General features: G+C 39.7%; 1 protein-coding gene across 3 annotated transcripts in view; it reads left to right on the top strand.

Annotated features, from left to right (window-relative positions):
* The window catches only part of LOC131524879 (neprilysin-like), a 62,862-nt gene extending 39,071 nt beyond the window's left edge, over positions 1–23,791 (top strand). For 2 of the 3 annotated variants that reach the window (XM_058752257.1, XM_058752259.1), the window contains exons 10-23: positions 2,213–2,314; positions 2,426–2,562; positions 5,982–6,075; positions 6,190–6,318; positions 9,105–9,203; positions 9,439–9,516; positions 9,633–9,736; positions 9,877–9,935; positions 10,057–10,176; positions 10,266–10,399; positions 10,805–10,870; positions 11,445–11,540; positions 22,582–22,658; positions 22,765–23,791. In XM_058752257.1, coding sequence (XP_058608240.1) covers positions 2,213–2,314; positions 2,426–2,562; positions 5,982–6,075; positions 6,190–6,318; positions 9,105–9,203; positions 9,439–9,516; positions 9,633–9,736; positions 9,877–9,935; positions 10,057–10,176; positions 10,266–10,399; positions 10,805–10,870; positions 11,445–11,540; positions 22,582–22,658; positions 22,765–22,864 — 1,395 coding nt within the window. In that variant the 3' untranslated portion in view covers positions 22,865–23,791. The remainder of the gene's footprint in view (positions 1–2,212; positions 2,315–2,425; positions 2,563–5,981; positions 6,076–6,189; positions 6,319–9,104; positions 9,204–9,438; positions 9,517–9,632; positions 9,737–9,876; positions 9,936–10,056; positions 10,177–10,265; positions 10,400–10,804; positions 10,871–11,444; positions 11,541–22,581; positions 22,659–22,764) is intronic. The other variant, XM_058752258.1, reaches the window with a different exon arrangement.
* The last annotated feature ends 4,015 nt before the right edge of the window (positions 23,792–27,806 follow it).

Raw genomic sequence — 27,806 nt, 5'->3', positions numbered from 1 at the left:
CTTATACGAGACCGTAATGCCCCACACCCTTCAAAGAACACACTTCAAGGGCTCTGCCCCTCGAAGGGAGTAGGGCATAGGGATGCTCACTTCTGTTTGGAATTCGCCCAAGGATTCAGTCCAGAACTACAAACACGAATAAAATGCATTAGAAAAACTACAATCATGATGGATGCGCGCGATCGACCCTTAGGTAGAGAGGTTTACAAAAAGGGGTTTGAATTACTAATAATGAACATTTATCCTGGTAAAAAATATTTATTTATTGATATCAGTGTTATATTTAATCTGCAACAGCCATGTGAACTTTTATAAACATCCATTTGGTCGTTAACTTTCAAATGCATCATTATGCAGAAAATATGAGTAGAGTTCTCACCATGAAAGAGAACAGATTGGCAGATCAACAAGCTACTTTTTTCTCTCCAATACGGTATGAAATGAAATGTGGAGGATGTTAACAGTGACAAGATGATTGACAGGCCAGTTTACAGTGACAGGGTGCGTGTAACAGGTGCGACTGAGCGGTCCGTTAAAGACGCAGTTGTTTGACGTGATAGTATGTCCCAAAGCTTGCCTAATCTTCTACTACACACTCAAAAGTGTGTACTTTTTCTTCACTAAAAGAGTACATACTTTAGGGGCGTAGTATAAGTAGGCACATTGGGACGCAGCATCAGTCTCCGCTGTAGCTCCCGTGACCTAAATTCCCAGAATGCATTGCCTCTGTGACGACACATTCCCAGACTCTATACATACCACATAATTTTTGGCAGTATGAATGCGCCGATACACAGGACGCGTTTGCTGTAGCAGCATGGACACATACCGGAAGCGTTCACTCAGATGAGAGCGCAAAAACACAGCAAAAAAATGAATGAAACAGATCGCTGCAGCTTGAGACAGGCTGTTCAAAAACGTGAAGCTGAGCGCCAGTCAAAGTCGCGACAAAAGAAGTGTGCTTGCTTATTATGATTATTAGGGTAATCTGCAGAAAACGCAAAAAGACAATAAAGTGTGAATTTATCAGTGCATCATGTATTCACTCAGATAAAGTCAGCAATTAAGATGTTCTTAAGAATATATTTGAGAACTTAAGAATTTTTCAAGAATTGCACTTAAGAACATTCTTACGAACTTCGTGGAATTTATCTTAAGAAATGTATTAACTTATTTCTTAATAAGATTTTTGTGAATCTGGCCCCAGGTGTTGGTTGTTTGCACTAAGCTGATATATATAACATCAAAGTACTGCGAGAGCTACAGAGAGCAGAGCAAACAGCTCTATGGTTTCGAATAGCTATCATGGTACTTTGATGTCATACAATCGCAAGATCAAGTGGCACGTCTGGTCACCTTCGCATCTTTTCTCTTTGAATTTAAATCTAGATTTGTTCACACTGGCCCCTGAAAACCTCTATGTGAACACACTTGCCCGAAAAAGTGCTCTACATTTACAGTTAATTTATGGTTTGATTTACATTTTATTTTATATTTATTGTAATATTAATATTTAATTGTATGCACGTATTATTTTTTTAACATATTTATATTGTACACTACATGGCCTAAGGTATGTGGATATCCCTTTCTGATTAAGGGGATTTAATGTTTAATATATTTTTTAGCTAAATCTGGAACATACTTGGGAGTTACTTGAAACTTTATAGTACATTCATTGGCCAAGAAACAGTATGTGTCTTTGTTTAACCCAGATAATGTGTTTGTGCTCCACACTGAGACTGCTTGTTAGAGTGTCTGCACAGCTTAACATCGGTAAATATCTCTGCCATGTTTTCCCCAATGTTCCTGGTGATGTTTTTACCTTTTATGATAGTGAGGTCATTCCTGTTTAGTTTACACAGTATGGATTACAGGCCTGGTAATTTGTGTTGGAGCTTGAGTCAGACCCACACTGCTTTCGAGACCTTTCCCTTGACAATAAATGCTCATACTCAGTAAAAGTCTGCATTTGTGCATTTGGGGTTAGGTTTAGAGGATTGTGCACAGCAAAGTTATGTTCTAAATACTCTAGAGGCAATGGCATTTCAAACAGTTCAGAAAGAATGTTACAGTATTGGGGGATTGGGCTGCTGTACGTATAAAGTGAAGATACTGAAATAACTGGACAAAAAGCTGTTAAATCTCCTTCTCACATCCTATGAAATGCTGTCACCCTTTTTGCAGTTTCATGTTCTCCTTGTCTTCACAGGCAACAGACACACCAGAGGACAGAAACAACCCGGTTCTACTTTACAACAAGATGCCTCTGGAGATCCTGAACAACAACTTCACTCTGGAGTTTGATTCCAGGGTAAAAAGCAAAAACTTTCACCTCCCATACAGTGAACAGTATTATCTTATCCTCATAAAAACTGCAATACAATGATGAATTTTCATTTAGTTCTACACTGCTCCTATTCAGGTGTTCAACTGGACGCTCTTCACTAATAAGATCATGGACACAGTTGGCATTCCCATTACAGACAGTGAGGAGGTTATTGTGTATGCCCCAAACTATTTTAAGAGGCTCAACACTGTCCTTGCCAAGTACACAAAGAGGTGATTTCGCATGCAATCTTCTGTCTAGTACTTTAGAATGTGTCATTAATGTTGCTATAGAACACTACCATACTTCTCATATTATTTTTCTAGTGTACAATAATCTTAAGGTGCTCGAATTTTCTGTATTCATGGTATATATGGCCTACTACCTTTTAAAAATGTGTAGAATACACTGCGTGATATCCCAGAATGAAATGCCCTTAGCTTGAAAAAAATGAGTCGAAATGAAATGGAAATTCAGATTATTTTTAATACATTAATTTAATTTAGTTCATTCAAAATAAATCTGTTTAGTTGGGTCAACACAGTTTAGTTTGTTTAGGTCAAATTAATTAAATATATATGTTTCACTTAAGTTTTTTTTATTTTATTATTTTTTATGTGGGACCAAATCTTTTTTATTACTTTACTGAAGTTTAATTAATTTTCTTATATTTAAACAAGCAGTTGTTCATCATTATACAAAATGTATATAATGAACAAATAGGAAAAAAAGACTTTTATCCTTACTGACATATATAATAGTTTTTTTTTAACTGACTGCCCATAGCCCTTTACTGAAAAATATAAAATAACACTTAATCCCTAAATTTAGGATTTACTCTTCTAATACAGTCCCATGCAAAACATGCCAAGAACTAGAGATCCACTACCCTTGATTCATGCAGGGCTATCATGATTTTGTGATAGGTTGCTTGAGGGGAAGTTTTGAAACTCGTCTGGCTATTAGAAAACCCTATTGCCCAGCATGCACCGGTGTACACATAATCAGAGATGGCGTTGTGAGGTGGAGGGGACATTAATATTTTTTGATAAAGGATTATGGGATGTTGGAAACAACTGCTTAATATTTGTTTGAAACCTGTGCTACTTTTTTCAGGATTCTTTGATGAATAAAATGTTAACGAGAACAGCATTTATTCAAAATAGAAATCTTTTGTATCAATTCGACATGTCCTAGCTGAATAAAAATATTAATTTATTTAAAAAAAAAAAAAAGGGGGTACTGACCCCAAACTTCTGAACTTATTGTTACTAAATATTTCTACTTTTAATATGTGAGCAACTTGTAGATGACTTTCTTGTAGTGGAATGATGTATTTAAAATAATGTGAAAACTCATAGGATTTTTTTCTGAAGAGACTGTGGCATGATGACACCACACAACTCAATAGCAAAGGGAACACCACACTGTATATGACATATGAGAGGTTTAAGTAAGAAAGGTTCCACCTGCACTAAGCAGGTTTGAATCACTGACACTCAGTCTTGACTGCCACTTGAGTCTAATTTACTTATTAATTTTTAGAGTCTACAGTCATGGCAAAAAATAGCGGCACCTTGGTAAATATGATCAAAGAAGGCTGTGAAAATTAATCATGCATATATATGAAAACGCTTTTACGAATCGACTTGAATTCCATAACTTTTTGCCTCCATGGTCTGTAGATGATCTGAGCCAATTTTGGTGAGAATCAGACAAACCGTCTAGGACGAGTTCGACAAAGTAGGTTTTACGAACAATTGAACATAGCGAAAAAACTAAACCTTACGATTTTTTAATTTTGGACTTCATTCAACTCGGCTTGAATTTTCATTTTGTGGCTTACGGTTCAAAAGTTATTAGCGTAAACATGAGTGCAACTTTGGACAGTTGGTGGCGCTAGAGAAATTGATTTAGAGACTCCAAATTTGCCGTGGTTACTATTGACACTATCCTCTATCAGTGTGCCAAATTTTATAACTTTCCCGCAATCGGTTCTATGGGTTGCCATTGACTCTCTTACGGAAGAAAAAGAATAATAACGCCAACAAACACAATAGGTGCCTCCGCACCTTCGGTGCTTGGCCCCTAATTACAGAAATTAATTACATATAGGTATTTTTAAAAATATAAGTACAATGTAAAAACATGTACAGTATGTACACAGTAAGTGCACTGTACCAAATTATTAATATTATGATTACATAGTAGTTAAGGCCACCTAATATAAAGTGGGACCGTTTGTTTTTGGATGAGCTAGGAGAATTTTTCTTGAAACCCTCCCAAACAACATGTGGTGATGTAGGTGCTGTTCGAAAGGTTTTCTGACCCCGAGACTCAACTATTTTCTGCAAGTCTCCAGCTGTGGTCCTTGGAGAGTCTTTAACCACTCAAACTCTACTTCTCACCATGTATTAGGACGATATAGACACACGTCCTCTTCAGGCAGTTTCGTAACATTTTATGTTGATTGGAAATTCTTAATTATTGCCCTGATGGTGGAAATGGGAATTTTCACTGCTCTAGCTCTTTTCTTAAAGCCACTTCACTAATTTGTGAAGCTCAATTATCTTTTGCTGCACATCAGAAATATATTCTTTGGCTTTTCACATTGTGATGAATGATTAAGTGAATTTGGGCTTTGTTTTCCCTCCTATTTATATTTCAGTGAAACAGGAAGCCATGTTCATAATCACCCTGGAGTGCTCAAAATTGTGAATATGAATGGGAATATACTTCAGAGATATTTTACTCATACAAATTTCTAGGGGTGCCAATAATTGTGTTCAACATGTATTTGAGAAAAAAAAAAACATTTATTTCATAATGATATTTCCCCCATTTTAAATTCTTATTATCCAATGAAAGGTTAGATATTTGTGACCCTGGACCACAAAACCAGTGTCAATTTTTCGAAATTGAGATTTATGCATCATCTGAAAGCTGAATAAATAAGCTTTCCATTGATTTATGGGTTGTTAGGATCTGACAATATTTGGCCGAGATACAACTATTTGAGAATCTGGAATCTGAGGGTGCAAAAAAATCAAAATATTGAGAAAATCGTCTTTAAAATTGTCCAAATGAATTCTTAGCAATGCATATTACTAATCAAAAACGACGTTTTGATATATTTACAGTAGTAAATTTACAAAATATCTTCATGGAATATGATCTTTACCTACTATCCTAATGATTTTTGGCATAAAAGAAAAATCTATAATTTTTACCCATACAGTGTATTTTTGGCTATTGCTACAAATGACTTAAGACTGGTTTTGTGGTCCAGGGTCACATTTGTGAATTTTTTAAATAAAAGATCAAAAGGTATTAACAATGCAGATTAATTTTCACAGTCTTCTTTGATCATATTTACCAAGGGTGCCGATATTTTTGGCCATGACTGTACTTACCTTTTTCATGTGACTGACATGTTTTTAAGCCGAATTTAAATTGTGAAAAATTCTACAAAATGTAAATTTAATGTGTCATTTGTTAGGGTGTATACATTTCATTAATATTCACTTGTTCAAAAAGGGTCAAATGCTTTTGAAATTGCTTAAAATGTCAAAAAAGCAATTTCCATGGGATGTACTTATTTTTTTACATGACTGTACATACAGTGTAAATCATTCTGTGATTGTATGTGCAGGGACGTTCAGAACTACATGGTGTGGCGTTTCATTATGAATCTGGTGGTTGGTTTGAGCAGGACATACAGGGAGACCAGGAAAGCATTCAGAAAGGTAAAGAGCTAAAAAAATAAAAAATAAAAATAAAAATAAATAAAACCCCTTCAAACTGTGAATTAACAGGCATAATTTTATATACATTTATAATCTTGCTACCACCCCTCTCAGGCTATCTATGGGACTACCTCTGAACCAGCAGTTTGGAGACAGTGTGCCATCTATGTGAACAACAATATGGAGAATGCTGTGGGGAGACTGTATGTGGAGGAAGCCTTTGCAGGAGATAGCAAAGACATGGTGAGTTGTATGTGTACAGTATATGCCTGTATGGGTCCTATAATGGCTCTTGAATTATAGGACCCATGTGCTTGTGTGTGTTTGTACATACTATTGAGTCCTATGTGGGATGATCTGAATCGGATCCATTTTCTCGTATGCATGTAAGAACAGCTGAGCATTGCACCAGTACCACCTGTCATAAAACACACTATCTAACACTCCATTAATCACTGGACTCTCCTGGCTTCAAGCCCACCACATGTACATAGCAGCACCCTGCAGTTTTTTCAAATATGGCCTCTGAGAATAGATAAAAATCACACTCACTAATTTCATTTTTCTACTAACATTGTCGAACAGCAACCATACATGCATATATTTTTGTGAAACCCTGACATTAACAATTCCATTGCATCTCAACCTATGTGTGTCTGTTGAACAGTTTTTGTGGAAATTACATTTGAAACACTTTAGAATAAAATGGAATACTGCAATATTACAATATTTGTAACTTAAATAATAATAAATATTTACTATTACAACCTGACTGGAAATGATAATCAATATAAATATTCTGCTCACAATTTATATTTTCGCCTCATATTTCTCATGCATTTAATCACATTTTCTCTTAAGTGACTTCCCCTTGGTAAACAAGTACACTAACATTTGATAAAACTTACAACTATGGGTCAGCCAAGTTTAAAAAAAAAAAAAATGATAGAAACCATTAAAAAAAATTATTTATACACCCCAGGTATATAAAAGTGCCTGTAGCTGAAGAAACACTTTAATTGTAGAATTCTCTTCATTTTCCTGAAAGGAATCTTCAGGAAGATTGGTATTTTTTATATTTGAATTGACAATGTAATGTAATAGCCTCATGTACAATAATTTCATGTACAGGATGTGCTGTGTAGATTGGTGAATATCAGCTTGCTTGATGACATTAGTTTTTTAGTTTTTTTTTGGCACATGCCAGCAGCATTTGGGTTTACGACTATGCTCGCCTACAAAAGCACATGTATAACAGCAAGTGTTAGCATTGTGGGTGCTTGTCCATGATCAGGTGACCCATACAAGGCCCACCCATAAATCATTCCTCACATCAATGTCATGCCAGTGGGTTTGAGGTCACCAGGATAATGTTACAGATATTCACACCAAGTCATATGTCAATAATTAGCCTTATCCAGCACTGTCTATCTGTCAGAGAACAACATTCAGTGAACTATGAGTGGTCTCTCAGTCTGCCAGTTTTATAAATGAGAGAACAAGATACCTTGTACGTTCCAGTTAAAACAAATCCATCATGCAGTGTGTGAACATGCTTTACAGATAGTTGATTATTTTTCCAATTTTCCACAACTTTATCATTGTCAAACATAAACAGAATAGATACAGTTTTGGTATTTTTGCACAGGTCATTGGTTTTAAAATGGGTGATGAACAAAAAACCATTCATAATTTGTTTTTAGAAAGGTTAGGACATTTTTGGGTAACACTTTAGAATACTGTTCCATCATTAATGAATAACTACACAAGAACACATGAGTAATGAAATATTAGCACTCTAGTAACTACTAGTAACTAACAAGCAACTCTGATTAATGAATTAGTAAGTAATAGTGCTTAGTCGAATGTGGTAGTTCACTATTAGTTAATCAGTAACTATTATTTTTTTCATACCTCCCCAAGAACTACTAAGAACTACTGTATACAGGTTGATAATTAATATGAATAATACATAATGTATAATTCATTCTAAAGTAAAGGTCATGGTAACCCACTAGTAATGACTCAAGTATTAGCAAATTCTTCAGAAGGAATTACTAATTTTTTGGATCAGTATTCTAAAGTGAACATCATGGTAACTCCCTAGTAATTACTGAAATCATTGTAAACTTTTGAGGTTTTTGTAAGGTTCTGGTTAGTAATTCATTCTGCTAGATTTGGTAACACTTAAATCATTACTAGTGGGTTACCGTGATCTTCACTTTAGAATACTGATCCAAATAATTAGTAGTTTCTTCAGAAGGATGTAGTAACACTTGAGTCATTACTATCCAAACCTTACATATATCTCAAAAGCTCACAATGACATCAGTCAATATTAGGAAGTTATGATGATTTTCACTTTAGAATACTGATCCAAGTAATTAGTAGTTCATTTAGAAGGATTTGGTAAAACTTGAGTCATTACTAGTGGGTTACCATGATCTTCATTTTAGAATTAATTATTCATTATGCATAATTCACATTAATGATGAACCTGTATGACGTAGTTCTTAGGAGTTCTCAGGATTTATGAAAAAAATAGTAGTTATTGGTTAGCTCATAGTGAACTACCAGTTTCAACTTAGCGCTATTACTTAATAAATCGTTAATCAGAGATTCTTGTTAGTTAATAGTAGTTACTACAATGTTAATAGTGCATTAGCCATTTGTTCCTGTGTAGTTATTCATTAACGACAGAACAGTATTCCAAAGTGTTACCCATTTTTGTTTTTCCCCCAATAGACTTTCTAATAATGTTTGTTGTGAATCTTGGCTTGCATACTAGCTGCATGTCTAAACCACACTGAAACTTGGTCTTGTACAAAATTCCTTGAAAGCCTACATTTTAAATGTAAACATGAAAAAGTACTTTAGTCCATCATTGTATCACAAACATCTAGTAGCTAATTTAAATTATACTTGCTGAATAATGCCTGTTCATCCAAAGGAAATTCCCAACCAGAATGTGTATGGGATCTCTGTGGAGAAATGGTGTCTGATGATGTCCTTCTCTGTGATTTTCTCAGATGGATGAAATGATCACTAACATCAGAGAGGTATTTGTGAGTAATCTGGATGATCTAGCCTGGATGGATGCTGAAACTAAGAAAGCTGCAGAGGAGAAGGTGCGGCTTATTTTTAAATCTATGTTTCAAGTTAAAGGTTAATGATACTGCACAATCACTGCTGATCAAAAATGCCAGGACATGACTAAAAGTATAAAGTAAAAGTATCTTTGGAAGCTTATTCCATAGAAATCTTTTCTTGACTAAAGAATTAAAGAGTTTGATTATAATTGACTTTTTGCTGTGCCAAAGACACACATTAAAAATACTATTTCTTTACTCTTCTTCACTACAGGCACGAGCAATCAGAGAAAGAATTGGTTTCTCAGAAAATATCATGAACAACACATGCTTGGACCAGGAATACCGAGATGTGAGTGCCTACAAGATGAAGGGTGAACTGAGCAGTCAGGAGGAGTTCAAAAAGATCATGTTAATTGAAATAATTGAAAACTAATCTGTTGTGCAAATCTTCCATTTTCCTATTAGTTAAGCTACAGTGCAGAAGAATACTTTGAGAACATTCTAAAGAACTTGGAGTTTGGTCAGAAGAAACGCCTAAAGAAACTGAGAATCAAAGTGAACAAAGAAGAGTAAGAACTCATAAGATATATGAATGTATAACTGTGCTCTAAAATAGTGTTTCCATTTTCCCAGTTTAGTAACTGTCATAAACCCTAACGAATAAAGAGCTCTAATTAAATATTAAAGTGATATGCATCTTTAATTCAAGGTGGATCACAGGAGCTGCTGTTGTCAATGCATTCTACTCATCTAGCAGAAACCAAATAGGTATTTGAATCAGATTTACACAATGTAGCAGTAACTAAAAAAATAAATAATAATAATAATAATAATAATCTGCTTTGTCTAACCAATAAAGAATTCATTTGAATTATCTGCTTTCTCTTAGTATTTCCTGCAGGTATTCTTCAGCCACCATTCTTTGGCAAAGGTCAGCCCTGGTCTCTGAACTATGGCGGCATTGGGATGGTCATTGGGCATGAGATCACTCACGGCTTTGATGACAATGGTATCAGACTCCAAACAGATCTCCCTTACATATTTTTTCACGTAACAGTGTTGCAAGGTTAATTTTTCCACATTTCTTTCCTCGCTCAGGACGTAATTTTGATAAAGATGGCGACCTCAAAGACTGGTGGACTCCATCTTCAACTCAGAAATTCCATGAGCTTTCCAAATGCATTGTGGACCAGTATGGAAGCTACTCTTGGGATTTGGCGAATGGACAAAATGTATTCAATAACTGTCTAATATAAACCATTGTTAAAATTCCATTTATTTTACATTATCTATAATTTTTTATGTAGTACATGATGTCCAGTCAAATAAAGCTCACCATCTTAAACCATTTAGAAAACATTGTTTAACAGAAAATAATAGTTCTATCTACCCTACTGTGCTAGGTGTTTTTTTTTTTGGTTTTTTTTTACATATGTGACTTTCATGTCATTGGTTCCTTATGGCTATCTGTGAGTTTCTGACAGCAGTAATTTGGACCTAATTAGTTACACAAATAGTTTTCCTGGAACTAGAATAAGCTGTGATTTTTTTAGAGATGTAGAAAGACATCTAAATTACTGTCTCATTTTCCATCCCCTTTCTTCTTTTTTTCTCTCTTCTGTCCTTTGTGTGCACAGTTAAATGGGAATAATACCCTTGGGGAGAACATTGCTGACAACGGGGGCATTCGCCAGTCTTATCAAGTAAAGAGAGGGCAACTTAGCCTTCACTGCAGCTCTTTTGACATCCCTTTTTACTGCTAGAAGAATTGGTTTAGTTTAATATACTTTCTCACTTCCAAAAGGGGACAACATTTCAATCATTTTGAAATGTGATCATAATTCAAGTCTTTGCAGTCAAAAGGAGTTAGTTTGAAGGTTAAAAAAATAAAAAAAACATGACAATAGATACTCATATGCTGAGCAGAGAGGGCAGCTCAGTTTGTTCCACTATGGATGGATTTCTGTCAGACTGTGATGACAGAGGGAACTGGCTTAATAGTTTGGATTCTTAGAAAAGCCAAAGGGGGAGAAAATTGCTCATGGACTACAGTTCAGTGTGTTTAATACTAGGCCTCACTGAACCATCAAATATAGTCAACAGTATATAATATATAATCCCAAATCTGTCATTTAGGAAAGCCTTCAGAAGGCATTTGGCTGTGAGATAATACTTCATGTCTGATGTTAATTATTATTTAGACATTTGAAAGACAAGAGTTTGTTTTCAGAAACTGCTTCCCAAGATTCATCAGAATCACTGTGCTTACTTTTTCAGGCATACCAGAACTATGTGAAAAAACATGGAAAAGAAGCTCTTCTGCCTGGAATTGACCTCGATCACGAGCAACTCTTTTTCCTTAACTTTGCACAGGTGAAACACTTAATTATAACTGAGAACTTGCAGGAATATTCCAGGTTCAGTACCTCTGAAGTTAAGATCAACTGACATCACTTGTGGCATAATGTTGATTACCACAAAAATTATTTTAATGTTGAATGTTAAGTTATATTAAATTTCATTGTCATGACAACACATAGAGTCATGAAACTCTAGATGGCGCAGGCTGACGGGTTGTTAACGTAACTGATGCTATTCAGAGAGTCAGCTTAGAGCCAATTTCTTACTGCTCATTCAGCCAATGAGCTTACTGCCTTGCATTCAGGCATGGGCGAACCGGGCAGCCGCCCGGGGCGGCATTTTTTCATGACACGTGGGGGGCGGCACAAGCACTTGAAAAAAAAATAAAAATCATCTGTGCCGCTAAGCGGTTTTCTATTATCTATCATATAACTGTGTGGGGAATTGGCAAATTGGCGCCCCTGCTTGCTGAGAAGGTACCGTGCACAGAAGCTGTGTGAGAAGTGGAAAGGGGAGGGGGGGCACAGCCGAATGGAGCGGACGATAGCCATGTTTCCACTGTCGGGCCAAAAGCGGGCAAAATTATGATCAATGTATCACTTAATAGGCTATTGTAAAACATTGATGCTTTTGGATTTAAATCTTAACAAAACATGTAAACAAAGGGCCGCTTTTATCATGTTCGTTTTGTGATCGCGCTATATTTCCAGTGACTTATTTCTGATTAGTTTTCTGATAACTTCTCTTTATTGATGAAATGATGGGGTTGCGTGACGTTGTTCCAGAGAGCTGTGTAAAGGGCGGGTTTTAGTGAAGCACAGCGGAGCTTCTGGCCCGATGGTGGAAACATATCGTGATTTTGAGCTCTGTGCTACAGGTCTGAGGCTATTAGCCCCGCCTGGCCCGTTTAAAGCACTGGCTAGGAGGGCTTGTCCGCTCCATTAGTGGGACAAGTGGGCTAAAGTCAGTCACACCTTGACTTTCTTCCAAATAACGCACATTTCATTCATAATATTAAAACACAGGCCTATAATTTGCACGTTTTTGTTTTTTCTGAATTGTGTGAAATGGCTAATAAAAATAGGGGTCACATTTTATATTAGGTGGCCTTAACTACTATGTACTTACATCCAAAAAATAAGTACAATGTACTTATTGTGTTCATACTGTTTTGCAAAACACTATTGCTGCTATTGAGGTGGGATATGGGTAAGATTAGGGACGGGTTTGGTAGTATGGGTAGGTTTAAGGGTGGGTTAAGGTGTAAGAGATGGGTCAACAGTGTAATTATAAATGTATTAACAGAAATTAATTACAGATGTAATTACATATAGGTATTTTTAAAAATATAAGTACAATGTAAAACATGTATGTACACAATAAGTGAAGTGAAGTGACATACGGCCAAGTATGGTGACCCATACTCGGAATTTGTGCTCTGCATTTAACCCATCCAACGTGCACACACACAGCAGTGAACACACACACACTGTGAACACACACCCGGAGCAGTGGGCAGCCATTTATGCTGCGGCGCCCGGGGAGCAGTTGGGGGTTCGGTGCCTTGCTCAAGGGCACCTCAGTCGTGGTATTGAGGGTGGAGAGAGCGCTGGACATTCACTCCCCCCACCTACAATTCCTGCCGGCCCGAGACTCGAACTCGCAACCTTTGGATTACGAGTCCGACTCTCTAACCATTAGGCCAATAAGTGCATTGTACCAAATGATTAATTTAAATGTAAGTACATAGTAGTTCTACTTCCCTTCATTCCGGACCGCCAGAGCGGTATCCTAAATTGCCTAGTGGAGTCTTTCTCTGGTGCTCGTCTCTCTGCCGAGTGTAAATATCAAAGTCATCACCCCCGTGACCATGACGCTCAAGCGGACAGCCTATAAAGGCACGTCATTACGTCATGCCCGTTCTCTTTCCTATTCTCGTCTTGCGGAAAAAACGGCTTAAGGTGAAGAGCGATCTTGGTTTGTAAGTAACTTTGTATGCTCGTTGGCGAGCGCATTGTTTTTCGTGCTTCAGGATATACTGTTAAACGACTGGAGCGTAAGCAGTGTTAAGTGCTTCGTGTAGCTTTAATTGAGCAATCTTTGTTTATATTTCAGTTATTATTAGACACGTTGACAAGCAGCGTTGGCGCGGCTGGTCATTCCGTAAATTTGGTTCGAGAGATACTGTACTAATTAAGTTGAAATTATTATTTTAATCATTATTACTTTTCCACGTTTTGGTTGCAATGGCAAGCTGCACACTGTGTGATTCATCCATGGAATTAGAGGACGGTCATGATCGTTGTATATTTTGTTTGGGACCTGAGCACCTTAAACAGGCCCTTTCAGATCCTTGTCCTAGCTGTAGTTTTTTGCCAATTAGCAATACGTGAAAGCCGCCTTGCACAGTGGAATGCTCAATCAGATTACTCTTTGTTCCCTGTAGACACAACCCCTTCAGAACGCGGCGTTAAGAGGGCAGCAGTAGCTGTTGTTCCACCTCCTAAGAAAAAAAAGGTGAAAACTTCCTCTGCGTTAGAGCGCAGGGTGGATCAGCTGACTGAAGGCATGGGCCAGATTCAAGCACTCTTGGCTTCTATGAAAAAGAATGAGGAGCAGCAGTTAGCAGAATCTAATACAGTTGATACTGGTAGGGAAGAGATTTTGATGTGGTCTCGGTGTCAGCATCTGACTCATTTTTTGATGAACATCCTGCCAGGACAGAGACAGTCGTAAGTCCAGTATCAGTGTGTTCAGACAGTGCACTGAGTTCAGGTCATGATGGTGAACCACTATCAATAGGAAATTCTTTGCGTAGTAAATTAAAGGTGGCTTTAGCAAAACTCAACCTTAATGCTCCACCTATTGCAACTAGTCAGGCTCCTAACCTGTTTTGCCGCGCTTCTGGTCAGGCTAATGAGTTGGTTGTGCCACAATGTGGTGACTTCATTAAAGAATTATCATTTGGTTTCAAGAGTGCATTGACCATGCGGCCTGACAAGGTAACTCGTATGCTATCTAGTATGGCAGATGCAGGGTCAGTGGGCTTGGATTCAATGCCACCAGTAGAAACTGTAGTGGCGTCACTTGCTGTGCAGGCTGATGAGGAGCTGCGTTCTGAGCCGCGCTGTCCACAGCCAGAATATAAACGGACTGACACACTTGTGCGTAAAACATACAGTGCTGTGGCGAATGTTGGATGCATTTCAAATACACTGGCACAGTTGCTGTTGGCACTCAATGCTTCACTACCTTCATTGGACAATTCAGGATGTACTGAGATACTACAAGCTTTGATCCAAGCAGTTGGAGCAGCTGCGTCAGAATGTGGCAGATCTCTGGGTCTGCTGACACAGTTAAGGAAACAGGTATGGCTGGCCCAGACTCCGTTGCCGGAATCTGGTAAGAACATCTTGCGCCAACTTCCCCTAGTTCCGGGGCAGGTGTTTGGTTCACAGGCTCAAGAAGTATTAGACAGACGTCTCCTTGCATCTGAAATGCGTTCGAAGCATTTAAGGCGACAAACTACCTTCAGGCGGCCTGCACAGTATGTTCAGTATTCTCACAGAGGTCATTATCCTCATCAACAACGTGGTGCTGGCTTCGTGCAGAACAGAATGCAGGAGGTGTTGGCACCACCACGTCAGCCCAGAGCAGTCTCACGATATAATGTTTCGTCCAGACGCAATTTTGCATCCAGAGCACAGCCAACTACCAGCTCTGGGGCTTTTCAGCGGCGTACCTGAGGGTACACAGTCGGCGGTGGGCTGTTTCCTTCCTCAACACTTGGAGTGTTGGAAGGCAATAACAGCAGATACATGGCTGTTAAACACACTATCAACGGGATACAAGTTGCAGTTTCACCGTCGACCACCTCCAAATACCGGGGTTCGCCCTACAATGATACGGAATCCAAAGCATCTGATCACATTGGCAGCAGAAATAGAGTCATTACTACAAAAACAGGCCATAGAAGTGATACATGGCCCAGACCAGTTAAACAGATTTTTCTCCAGGTACTTCCTGATTCCGAAAAAGGATGGGGGAATCAGACCTATTTTAGACTTAAGGGACCTCAATGTCTTTCTAAAGCGTCTACCTTTTCACATGCTACGAATAGCAGATGTTATACGTGCAGTGAACAGAAACGATTGGTTCGTTACGATAGACCTAAGGGATGCCTACTACCACATTCCAATTGCGGCACATCACAGGAGGTTCCTTCGTTTTCATGTAAATGGAGTGACATACCAATTCAGAGTTCTTCCTTTCGGGTTAGCCCTGGCACCCAGAACTTTTACCAAATGTGTGCGAGTTGCACTAGAACCCTTACAGCGCCAAGGCATGCGTATTCTTCCTTACCTCGATGATTGGCTACTGTGCAGCCAGTCTCAACACCAAGTGCAAGAGCAGACAAGGTCATTGATACTGCACATAGAGGCACTAGGTCTGAAAATAAACTACAAGAAGAGCTGTCTAATTCCTACTCTGACAGTTCAGTTCATTGGCATGAGGCTCGACTCGTGCACCATGCAAGCCACTTTGACAGAAGCCAGATCTCAGGCAATTGCAAAGACAGTTGCAAAATTTCAAATAGGCAGGCGCTTACCATATGCAGACTTTCTCCATCTAGCTGGAATGTTGGTGGCAGCAACACCAGTGGTGCGGCTGGGAATGCTGCAACTCAGACCTTTTCAATGCTGGCTGAATTCGCAATGCCTATCAGCCATGACCCAAAAACATGTTTTAGTAACAGTGACTCTAGCATGTGTTCACGCTCTGAAACACTGGTCCCGCAAAGCTCATCTGCTCAGGGGTGTTCCCTTGGGAGTCCTTCCTGTAAGGAGAGAAGTTGTAACAACCGATGCATCTCTACAAGGCTGGGGAGCTGTGTGGAGACACCAGAAAGTGAGGGGTATGTGGCACAGCACGCTACAGCACATCAACATTCTCGAGATGAAGGCAGTATGGCTAGCGCTGCAACATTTTCAACATCAGTTAAAGGACAAACATGTTCTAATAAGGACAGACAATACCACTGTGGTGTTTTATATCAACCACCAAGGGGGGACAAGGTCTCGGGGCCTGTTAAAATTGGCACAAAGGCTTTGGAAATGGGGGGGATGTCCATCTCCTCTCCCTGAGAACCATGTATCTTCCTGGTCGTTACAATCAAATAGCAGATTCCCTATCTCGGGCCAATCCCACACCCTGGGACCGGCAGATTCACAAGGAAGTGATTCAGTCAATTTGGGTCACCTATGGCAGGGCAGAGGTGGACTTATTTGCGGACAGGCAGACAACTCACTGTCCGATGTGGTTTTCAGTCAAGGACGAGCCAGAGGCTCTGGGCCAGGATGCATTGGCACACAGCTGGCCAAAATTCCGCTTGTATGCGTTTCCACCTCTACCATTACTATGGATGACGTTGCGACGGATCCAAGAGACTATGCAACCCGTTCTGTTAGTAGCCCCATTCTGGCCGAACAGGCCATGGTTCCACCTGCTGCTGCTTCTACTGAGGGGCAAACCATGCCCCTGCCAATAAGACCAGATTTGTTATCTCAGGCAAACGGGATGTGGTGGCATCAAAGGCCCCACACCCTGAAGTTATGGGTGTGGCCCCTAGGGGCAACCCAGCCATATTGGAATGCTCACAAGCAGTCGAGCACACACTACTGAATGCACGGGCACCTTCTACACGTCGTGCGTATGCAGACAAATGGAGAGCTTTTTCTCAGTGGTGTGAAAAAAAGGAAATCGTCCCTCAGGATTGCACTTTAAGTAACCTCTTGGACTTTCTGCAGACCCTCTTGGAGAATGGTTTGTCTTGCTCCACAATTAAAGTGTATGTGGCAGCATTGTCTGCATACAAAGGACCGGTGGAAGGTATGTCCTTGGGTAGGCATAATTGAATTAAAACGTTTCTTAAAGGTGTTAGTCGACTGCGACCCAGTCGCAAAGTAATGATTCCACAATGGGATCTGAATTTGGTTTTGAGCAGCCTCTCCTGCGCACCATTTGAGCCATTAACGAATGCAGCTATTAAGTGGCTTTCCCTCAAGTCAGCTTTTTTGTTGGCCATAGCTACGGCACGACGTATTAGTGAGTTGCATGCACTGTCAGTCAGCCCACAGTGTTTGCGATGGGGACCTGAGTGTAAACAGGTTACGCTGTGGCCAAACCCAGCATTCCTTCCAAAGGTATTGTCACCACAATACATGAACAAGCCAATAATTATATCTGCTTTTACAGACGACCCCAGATCAGTCCTGTGTCCATTCAGGGCTCTTCAGCAGTATGTGGAAGTGACTGCAGCCTGGAGGGCCACTGATCAGTTGTTTGTATGTTATGGTGATCACCGAAAGGGTACAGCTGTGTCTAAGGATAGACTATCTCACTGGGTGACAGAGGTAATTGGACATGCTTATTCTAATGCAGGTCATGAAGTTCCAGCCTCGGTGAGATGCCATTCGGTGCGTGCAGTTGCCACCTCCTGGGCAGCTCTACGTGGTGTGCAGCTATCTGACATCTGTGATGCAGCAACATGGAAGACCCCATCTACTTTTGCCAGATTTTACAGACTTAATGTGGCTGCAATGCCTCCAGTGTGTTCTGTGATGCTTACAAAGGATTCTTAATTTGAATAAAGATAAATTCAGCATTGACAAAGCGTCTGTTGCATATATTACGCTGAGACATTGGGGTATAAATTGCAGACAATTGTTATTGTTGCCATGTTGTTGCAAATTGTACTTGATAAGTGGGGAAACCCTCATGACTGCTTTGGTATGCGGCCTCCACTAGGCAATTTAGGATACCGCTCTGGCGGTCCGGAATGAAGGGAAGTAGAACGGGAGGTTACGTAGGTAACCGTGGTTCTACGATCAAGTGGAGGACCGCCAGACTTCTGGTCACTCGGGTAGACGAGAATAGCCAGAGAACGGGCATGACGTAATGACGTGCCTTTATAGGCTGTCCGCTTGAGCGTCATGGTCACGGGGGTGATGACTTTGATATTTACACTCGGCAAAGAGACGAGCACCAGAGAAAGCCTCCACTAGGCAATTTAGGATACCGCTCTGGCGGTCCTCCACTTGGTCGTAGAACCACGGTTACCTACGTAACCTCCCGTTAAGGCCACCTAATATAAAGTGGGATCAAAATAGGTCATACAAAACGATTATGTGGAGGTGAATTGGTTTAGGCTTGACTTCTGGTCGTGAGTGACAGTGTTGGGGGATGGGAAATCTGTTAATTGTCGAGTGCCAAATAAACACAGTGTTTATTATGTATATAGAGTATATTTATTTAAGTTCTGATAACTTATACTGTTTTGTGCAGAATTGTGTTTTTCAAATGTTCTGTTGAAGGATTTGTGCAATTGAGAAATAAGCTTGTATTACACTTATATTGTTATAGTAAAACATGGCTGTTTGTGCAAAATTTTTTGCAAAAAAACCTACACATTTTTTTTTTCTCGGATGGGGCGGGGGGCGCTCAGAGGGGGTCTCGCCCGGAGAGTAATTCAATGTAGAACCGCCACTGCTTGCATTCATATGGCTGGCTAGCATTCACTTGAGATTCCTGCAGCGCGCTATCAGAGTTTCTCTTAACTCAACAGCTAGATAAGTAATGGTCTTCACTCTGATTTCAGTGCATTATTGCGTTCGTTAAATTTACATTTTTAAACTAGAACATAGTGTAAAACTACACGCAGGTTATTCACATGAGTAATTACTAAGCATGTATTGTTCATATAACAGCAGTAGCATTAGCAGCAGCAGCAAGCAGTTTCCTAGTTCATGTATGTGAGAATACAACGTCAAGCGTCGCGGATTTTAGAACAGTAAAGTGAATTGGGGATTACCTTATTTGCTCGAAATCTCCAGTGCTTTTAATATCTTCTGTGGGCATTCATTTCTACATTAACCGCCAACGGATCACTTTCAGAGTCACACCTCACTAGTGGGGTCGGTTTGCAGTTGGCATATCACAGTTGTTCACAGTTTTAAGTCAAGGTGAACCCGTATAACTGTCTTTCATAAACGTCATACTGTCAACAGCCTTACCTATTTAACCATAACAACTTAATGAGCAACAGAAAATAATATACCCGCTCATACATGTACTTATGCCGCATTGCAATGCTTTTCAGAAGAAGGAGTGCTCATTCTTAAAGGGGCCCCATCTCTATTTCATTCGTTACCTTGGTTCAGTGATAGTGAAGAGTTTATTATGAAAGTCATGTTTAGTGATTGTTTAAAGATAATTAATCATCAATTTGTTTAAAATATAAAGATACTACTAATAATAAATCATTTCCAATCAGTAGCCTATGTACAATGTAGCTAATAGTACACTCTTAAACTGGAATTTACTATTTGCGTATTCAGTTGGGCTTACAGCAATTATAGTACTTCCATGGAGTGTAGCAGCAGTATCATAGAATTCAGATCGTGTTTTTAGCGAATTGTTAATAGCAGTATACATAGCAAATCAAGTAAAATTATTACTGTTGTTTATAGCAGTGGCAGCAGAAAGTATCTGGTTGCATGAAATTTCAGTGATAATACATGGGTTAAGTAACTCTTTAAAATTGAAATAGGCTTTTATTTGTTTGCGTTTCGTTGTTTAATAAAGATGCTTATAGTAATTCTAAGTACATTCGTGCAGCTGTAGCAGCAGTATGCATAGCTATTCAGATCGCAGTTTTTAGTTAATTTAATAGCAGCAGAATGACATGGCAAATTCAGATGCAATGTTAGAAATTGGCACACCCCAGGACTGTTTGTTGTGTTTTCATTCCCCATGTGCTCTGTGTGACCTAGTTTCCCCTCATGTTTGATTGTGCCGTTATTTGGTTATATTCTGATTCCTGTTCTCGTTTTGTCATTATTAGTTCATCCTCCTCACCTGTCTGTCCCTCATCAGCCCTCCTATTTCAGTTGCAGTCTGTTCAGTTGATGTCGTCTGGTCTTAATGTTACCTATGTGTTTGTATCCTGCCTACTTGTGGAGTACCTTATGTGGATGTATTAAAGACTGTTTACTGTTATCTTCTTCGTATTCGTGCGTTTCTCCTACACCGCACCGTGACAGAAGACTGGACCTATAAAAAGTAAAGTGGCGCCCCTTCTCCCCGTTTAGTTTCCGTTTTTCTCAGTTTTTATTTTTTGTTGTGGATCATCACAATTACCTCCTCCTCCTGTTGGAGCAGAAGAGGATGCCTCTCAAGGTCCACTCGGCAATCTTCGTGGAGATCGCCAACCACTCCAGCTTCCCAGACAGCAGCCTCTGCACATTCTTCCTGACGAGCCTCAACGATGAGTGCAGAGCGTGGTTGTCCGGAGGTGGACCTCGGGATTCTTTCGCCGCCTTTGTGGAGTGGGTGCTGGTGAGTAACAACTCGCCGTTCACCATTGGCCCTGCCGAGGAACGTCTCACCAGTCCCACTCCGGACCCAGAGCTCAGCCCACCATCACCCCACAGCATGGAGCATAAGCCTGAGCCCACCGCTGATGGAGAGCCATACATGCCCCCTCTTCTCCCGCCTTCGTCTGAACTGTCTGCCTGTCTGGAACTATCTGTCTGCCCTGAATTGTCTGCCCATCCTGAAACGTCTGCCTGTCTGATAACGACCGCAGATGTCGTTCCCCTGTCCTCCGCGCTCCCAGCATGGGGAGTCAATATGTGGTATGTGTGGGCGGCACACACCATCCCTGAACCCTCTACTTGTCTGGATTTCCCACCCATCCTCCCTCTCATGCCTCTTCCTGTCTCCTCCTGTCATCCCTGCCTCAGCTCTGGCAGCCCCTCTGCTCACTCTCAGCCCAACATCTGTGCACTGGATTCACCGTGGGTCTGCCAGTATCCATCAGAGTCGTGACTGTAGGATCCCTTGTCTCCACCTTCAGCCTCTGAGTCCCGGAATCCGCCTCGTCCCGTCGATTCAGCGGCTCCACCATGGCTCCTAGCTCCCTGCTGTCCGCCGTGGCCAGTCAGTCCACCAGCTCCCCCAGGCTCCCTCGTCCCTCCGGCTCCACCTTGGTCTGTTGTCGACCATCTGCCGCCTCGGGACTCCACTCCTCCGGGCTACACCTTGTCCCTCCGGCTCCACCTTGGTCCTCTGTCGCTCCGGCTCCACCGCGGCCTTCCGGATCCCTTCCTCCGCCTCGGTCACCGGTGCTATCTGCTCCACCTTGGCCCTCCGGATCCTCGGTGTTGCCCTGGCTCATCTGCTCTCTGGCTCATCTGCTCTCTGTCTCCGCCTCAGACTCCTCCACCACCTGCTCCTCCTTCCGTCGGCTCCAACGTGGGCCGCCATCATGGCTGTGGCCTGGGTCCAACCTGGCTCCTCCTGCTCCAAGTCCCCTCTGTCTCCTTCCTGGCTCCTCCCTCCGTCTGGTCCACCCTGGATCCTCGTGTATTCTCCCTGGATCCTCCCTCCGTCAGTACCACCCTGGACTCTGTGGGTCGTACTCCTCCCGGTCATCCGGTCACCTCCTGAACCTCCTCCAATCACCTTTTTCCATCCCACATCCACTCCTTTGTCCTCCTCTGTCCTCCTCCTAAGTCCACCTCCATCCCTATTTTCCCGCGACTGTATTTTCAAAATAGCCCACTTGTGCCGCTTCCCTGGCAACACTGGTTCGCTGTACCCTCATCGCACAATGATAGATGTCCTTCCGCGCTGCGATGACGGCAAGAAGTTGGGGTCAAACCTTATCAAACTATTAATTTGCATTAAAAAAATATTAACGCATTAAAATGTTTTGATTAATTACATGCGTTAACGCGTTAACGTTGACACCCCTAATATATATATAAACTTGTGATTTTATATATTTCTTTTATTTATTTCTTTTATTTAACTTTTTTGTAAACCAACATTGTCACAAATGCAATACAACTAAGCTTACCTTCTATTGAACTCCTGCATATGACCAGTCTGTGGGAATGCTTGGAACAATGTCTGTAGGAACAAATAGGAATGCTTTAATAAAAGCTTTTTGAACAACCTTTTCTTTTTTTCTTTTTTTTTTTTATACAAGGTTTGGTGTGGAACACACAGACCAGAGCATGCTGTCAACTCCATCAAAACTGATGTCCACAGTCCAGGGAAGTTTAGGTACGTTAACCTTCTTTCACTGACAATTATGCACTTCTGTTTTATGCCTTCAGACTCATGTCAGAATGTGTTGGTAATCACTACTTTGCCACTTCTCTTTGTACAGAGTTCTTGGGTCACTACAGAACTTCCCAGAATTCGCCAAAGCCTTCCAGTGCCAGAAAAACACCAACATGGTGCCTGAGAAGATTTGCAGAGTGTGGTGATTACTTGAGGAACAGAAGATGAGGGTTCTATTGAGGGCCCGTGGTCCGTATACCCTCTCACCTCTCTGCTGACTCTTAGACCACTATGGCAGACACTGATAAATCGTCTCGTCGGTGTAAGCTATGGCCACTGTGCTCAATTCCACCAGTGCACTTGAGCCATATATAGAGAGGGGGAGCTGTCTCAGAACACTCCTTCAAGCATCAGCCAATTTGATTACAGTTTGTGAGATCATTACTCAGTTCATGGCTCTTACTGTTTTATACACTTTGTAAAGTAAGTCTGAAGTATAAAGTAAAAAAAGCAAAACAAACACAAATCTAAAGTAAAGGTTATGTAGAGATACTGTCAAAACTTATCACATAATGTTAATCAAGTAAAACTGTGAATTGGAGATGTTAGTAGCATTATGTATATACAGTACATATTTAACGCAATACTAGTATACATCCACTGCTTATACTGGTCAGCTTGATTAGATTCAGTAAGTAACTATGAAGCTACCCAAACATGCCCAAGACTATTATGTATAGTACCATAGGAGTTAATAGATATTTAAGTAAATTCCAAGAAAATTGTTAAACTCTGTAATCATTTATCTCATTAGCAAATTATCTGATTTGTACACAGCACATTGTAATTTAAAATATGTAGATTAATTTGTAATTTGTGTCATTGAATTTTTCCTTAGAAGATTTGCTTATTATCATAAAAGATTAACTGGGACAATATACATTTCTGTAAATCAGACACTGAATGTTTGATTTGAAAATCCCAAACATGACAAGACGGATAGACGTTTTTTAAAACTTTTTTATTTTATTTCTTCTTTCATTGTGCTATCCTTGATATTTGTATGAATGGGTGTGCATGTGACAAATAATGTCATTCTGTCAAGCGTCACTGAATTAAAGCCTTAAAATGTTTTTAATTGTTGTTTTCAATATTTGTCAATGTTTTCATATGATGTGGAGGACTAAATGCATCATACTGAGACCAATTCATGGATACAGTGTTTATGCCAAAGATTTTTTACACATATCCTTACTTTTTGCTTTTTTTAAAGAAAAAACAAAAACAAAAAACTATATATCTTATACATAATTGTTTCTGAAATGCTGGTCCCAACATGTCTGTTACATTTTCATTAGCAATGACACAAACTGCCAAATTAATGTTTTTTTTTTCTTCACATTTTTGAAAATGTAGAAGCTTATATTTGTGATATTGTTAGTTATCAGGCACAGTAATTTTACATGTATTTTACATTAGCATTACAAAATATATTCATTTTTGTGGGCATTGGGATACTGTAAGTTTAAAAACAAGAAGCTCAAAGGAGTTTTGCCTAACAGCTCCTCTGTGCTGTCAACAAAAACATCAAAATGCTGCTGTTTTTTTTTTTTTCTTTACATTTTTGTTCTATTCTGTCCATTTGATCCCAGGGGTCTTTCTTCTCAGTAATGTTTGCATTTCTACATCTTTGCACACTGTTTTCCCCTCTCTGATAAAATACTGTTCACCAAAATCCATCTCAACCACTTCACAGAGAAATATACCTCAGATGCCTGTATTTGGATACTTTGTAATAAGCATATTCAGAAGATAATTTTGTTTTATTAATAAATTGTTAATGTAAAAATTTCTTTGTTGTGCATTTTGTTTTCTCAAGGTCTCTTGCTTCTTTGATGAAAAGTGTTGAACGAGGAACAAAAACAGGCCTCAAAAACCTCTGTGGCGTTTTCTTTGGCAGGCAAACAAGCCCTGGGAGACTGTAATGCAGAATATCAGCAGCCCAGTGAAAAGAAACACTGTTATTATTTCATATGTAATGCCTTTACACTGCACTGAGACAGATTTGCTCACTCCTATATGGGGCCTTGCAAAAGTAGCAGTGTACAGCCCTTTGCAGTGCATGCTCACAAATCTTCTGACCCTTGTAAAGCTTCACCATAGGGATTTGCTGCTCTTCACTTCATATTAGTCCTGTAGGTCCTGTCCACCATCTGTACTGCCTCTTTGCAGAGGAGTTAAATATACCTCACGCTGCCACCCACCTGATTAAAAACAGATTTGTTGGCTGACTGGTGACAGGTTACAGTGAGAGCTGAAACTTGAACTGCAGGTCTACCGTACACTCTTCACTCCCTGCTGCATATCACTCTTCAACTTGCAGTGTGTTTAATGTTTGATATTAACAGACAATGTATTCATCTATTCATTTATTTTTATTATAAGGACTTTCCCTTGACTTTCATTGTTTTCAGAGCCAGTGACATTTTAAAACCTGACAACACCCATACTGTATAAAATCACAAACAAGAATTTATTTAGCTACTTATTCATTTATTTTGATTTATTATTATTTATTTATATTTTTTTGTATTACAGTTTAAAGAGAAAATTCAAGCTTACTTCAAAGTTGTTCAGTTTCCAGTCCTGAAACAGAATACGTTTGCTGTCTTGTTTTGATCTGTTTTTAAATTTGGTACGGTTGAATAGTTTAGTCCACTATTTGTAATTTTACCATTTTGTGATTGCATGGGCATCAACATGACCACCTAATATTCTAAAACATGTCCAAAAAGTTTTATAAGATTATTTAGAATTAAACAAATGCTTGTATGCTGCCTCTTTTTGGCCCGTACCACTCCACCACAGAAGACCGTAACACTAAGTTCCTCTTGTTGAGAAAACTATATAATGATTCTAACTATGATTTTAACCTTAAAACCTGGCAGTTTCTTTCCCTTTTATGAGATTATTTCTAATCTAAAGAAATAATCTAATCTAAAATAGAGTCTTATAGTTTGATGTCAAGCAAAGCTGATGAGTACAACACTTTCCTGCATGCACAGACATTACAGGTTTCTCTTACTTCTTAACCCCTGCACTGTGGTTACAAGTCATTATAGGTTCAAGCTCATTTAAATTTGCTATGCAGTGTCATTTCAATACTATTCAGAGAGGCAAAAGGAAGTTGCATTTTCATGTCACCAGCTTTGTTAGATGAATGTGTGGTCAAAATAGAACAAGGTGAGATTTAAAAGAATAATGTTTACCTTTTTTGTTTTCGGTATATCTGAATTCATGTGAAACAATAGTGAAAACATACTACTTTGGTAAGATTTCGAAGTGTGCCCCCAACTGAGACTTTGAGGCCATGGGCGACAATTTGTGGAATGGCAATGAAGAAACACAACTGACAGACAACATGAACAACATTAATTTGTATACTATATTATATTAGGGTGACCAGACAGGGGACAGGCTGGTTTTTGGTGTCTTGTCCCCAACTGGAGCTGTCCCCGGAAATATCCTTATTTTAAAAAACAAGTTCAAAACAGCTGCATTTACTGCATAGAATGCCAGAATGTCTGCTGGTTACCAAAGCAGCCATATAGTGGTCAGTTTTACCAACAGAGGGGGCTGCAAACTACACATTGATTACTTGGTTGCTTGCCGCTACTTTAGCCATTAAGAATTTAACTTGGACGAGAGCAGAGTGCTATTATCAATTATCAAGAGAGACACCGCGATCGGTTTTAGGGTAGTTACATTTTAACTAACAAGGAAACATCCTACTCTATGAAGCAATGTTAAAGCCAGTAACAGAAACATTTGAGTCAGAAAATTCTAAGAAGCTGTTTCCACCTTCCAGGAATACCAAAAGATCCCAGGAAGGAACACTCATTGGGCAGATAGGTCTCATCCGTCTGGCACCATGTAAAAAGCAAGACATCAATTGGCACATGCCTTGCAGCAATGGCTGCCACATGCACCTTAAATGTTATAGTGGCCAGCGGCTTATGGAGGAACTCCAGCACTGGACCAGTCGGGCAGTGAACTAGGTCTTAATGATGCTCTTCACACCACAATGCAAAAAGTCAATACTTCAGACCGTACAATCACCTAGTAGAGGGAGCTCTCAGCAACATCAGTTGGGAGACCCAGATCTATGAATGGGCCCCATCAGGAGAATGACCCACGGTTTCCGCATCTCCGGTCAGGGAGGACAATAGGTTGATTCGATTGAGCTGAACAATTTCACTTCACATGCGGGTGGAGTTAATAAAACAACCCACCTTGGAGATATAAGCCACTAAGACACTCATCTGTGTGGACATTGATGTGGTAGCCCCTCTGGTCTAGAAGAAAACACTTCAAGCTGAGAAATACATCCCTCATCTCTAGACAATTTATCTGCCAAAAGATGCTTCAGACACTTTCACACCCTGATGTGTTCCCCGGTCAGCTTCTGACACAGCATTGAAGTTCCCACCAAGTGGAGCAACTACTGTGTGCTGTTAAAATGTAAGTTACTCAACATTAACCTCTTGTTGAACAGATCTACAATATATTTGTATGCCTTATTTTGCATTTTGGATAAAAGCAAATAACATTATGTCACTTGAATAATATGATAAAGGATACATTTTTTTTTTTTAAAGGATTGAGAGGGGAAGCATAGATAAACGAGTAAACAGTGTTTCAAGTGTGTGGGTATTACAAAGAAAGGGATAGGACTGTGACATTTTCCACCCAGAGATGAACGGCCATCTCTAATAAGCAATCTGTAGTTCCAAACACACATTCCTCAGAATAAGAGGAGTAGTATGAAAAACAGAAAACCTCTCTTCACTACTGTGTGTAGTTGTCTAATGGCATGACCCCTGACTGACCGTTATGGTGTGTGGGGACCATGGCATGCAGTGTTTTTAGTTCATGGAGTATTTGTAAAAAAAAAAAAAAAAAAAAAAAAAGGTTTTGTGGGCAAACATTTTGAAATGTCTCTGTGTCTGGAGATAAACATTCTGGTCTGTGAAAAGGAGCCAGTCATTTAGCAACAAACAAACCACAAGACTGAGTGCTATAAATTAGAAAGACGACAAATTACTCGGTTACACTTTATTTTAAGGTGTTCTTGTTACAGTGTAATTA

This window comes from Onychostoma macrolepis, chromosome 18, assembly GCF_012432095.1.
Source record: "Onychostoma macrolepis isolate SWU-2019 chromosome 18, ASM1243209v1, whole genome shotgun sequence".
NCBI classification, from domain to species: Eukaryota; Metazoa; Chordata; class Actinopteri; order Cypriniformes; family Cyprinidae; genus Onychostoma; species Onychostoma macrolepis.
The sequence above is the reverse complement of the archived record's forward strand: the minus strand, read 5'-3'. Positions and strand labels throughout refer to the sequence as shown.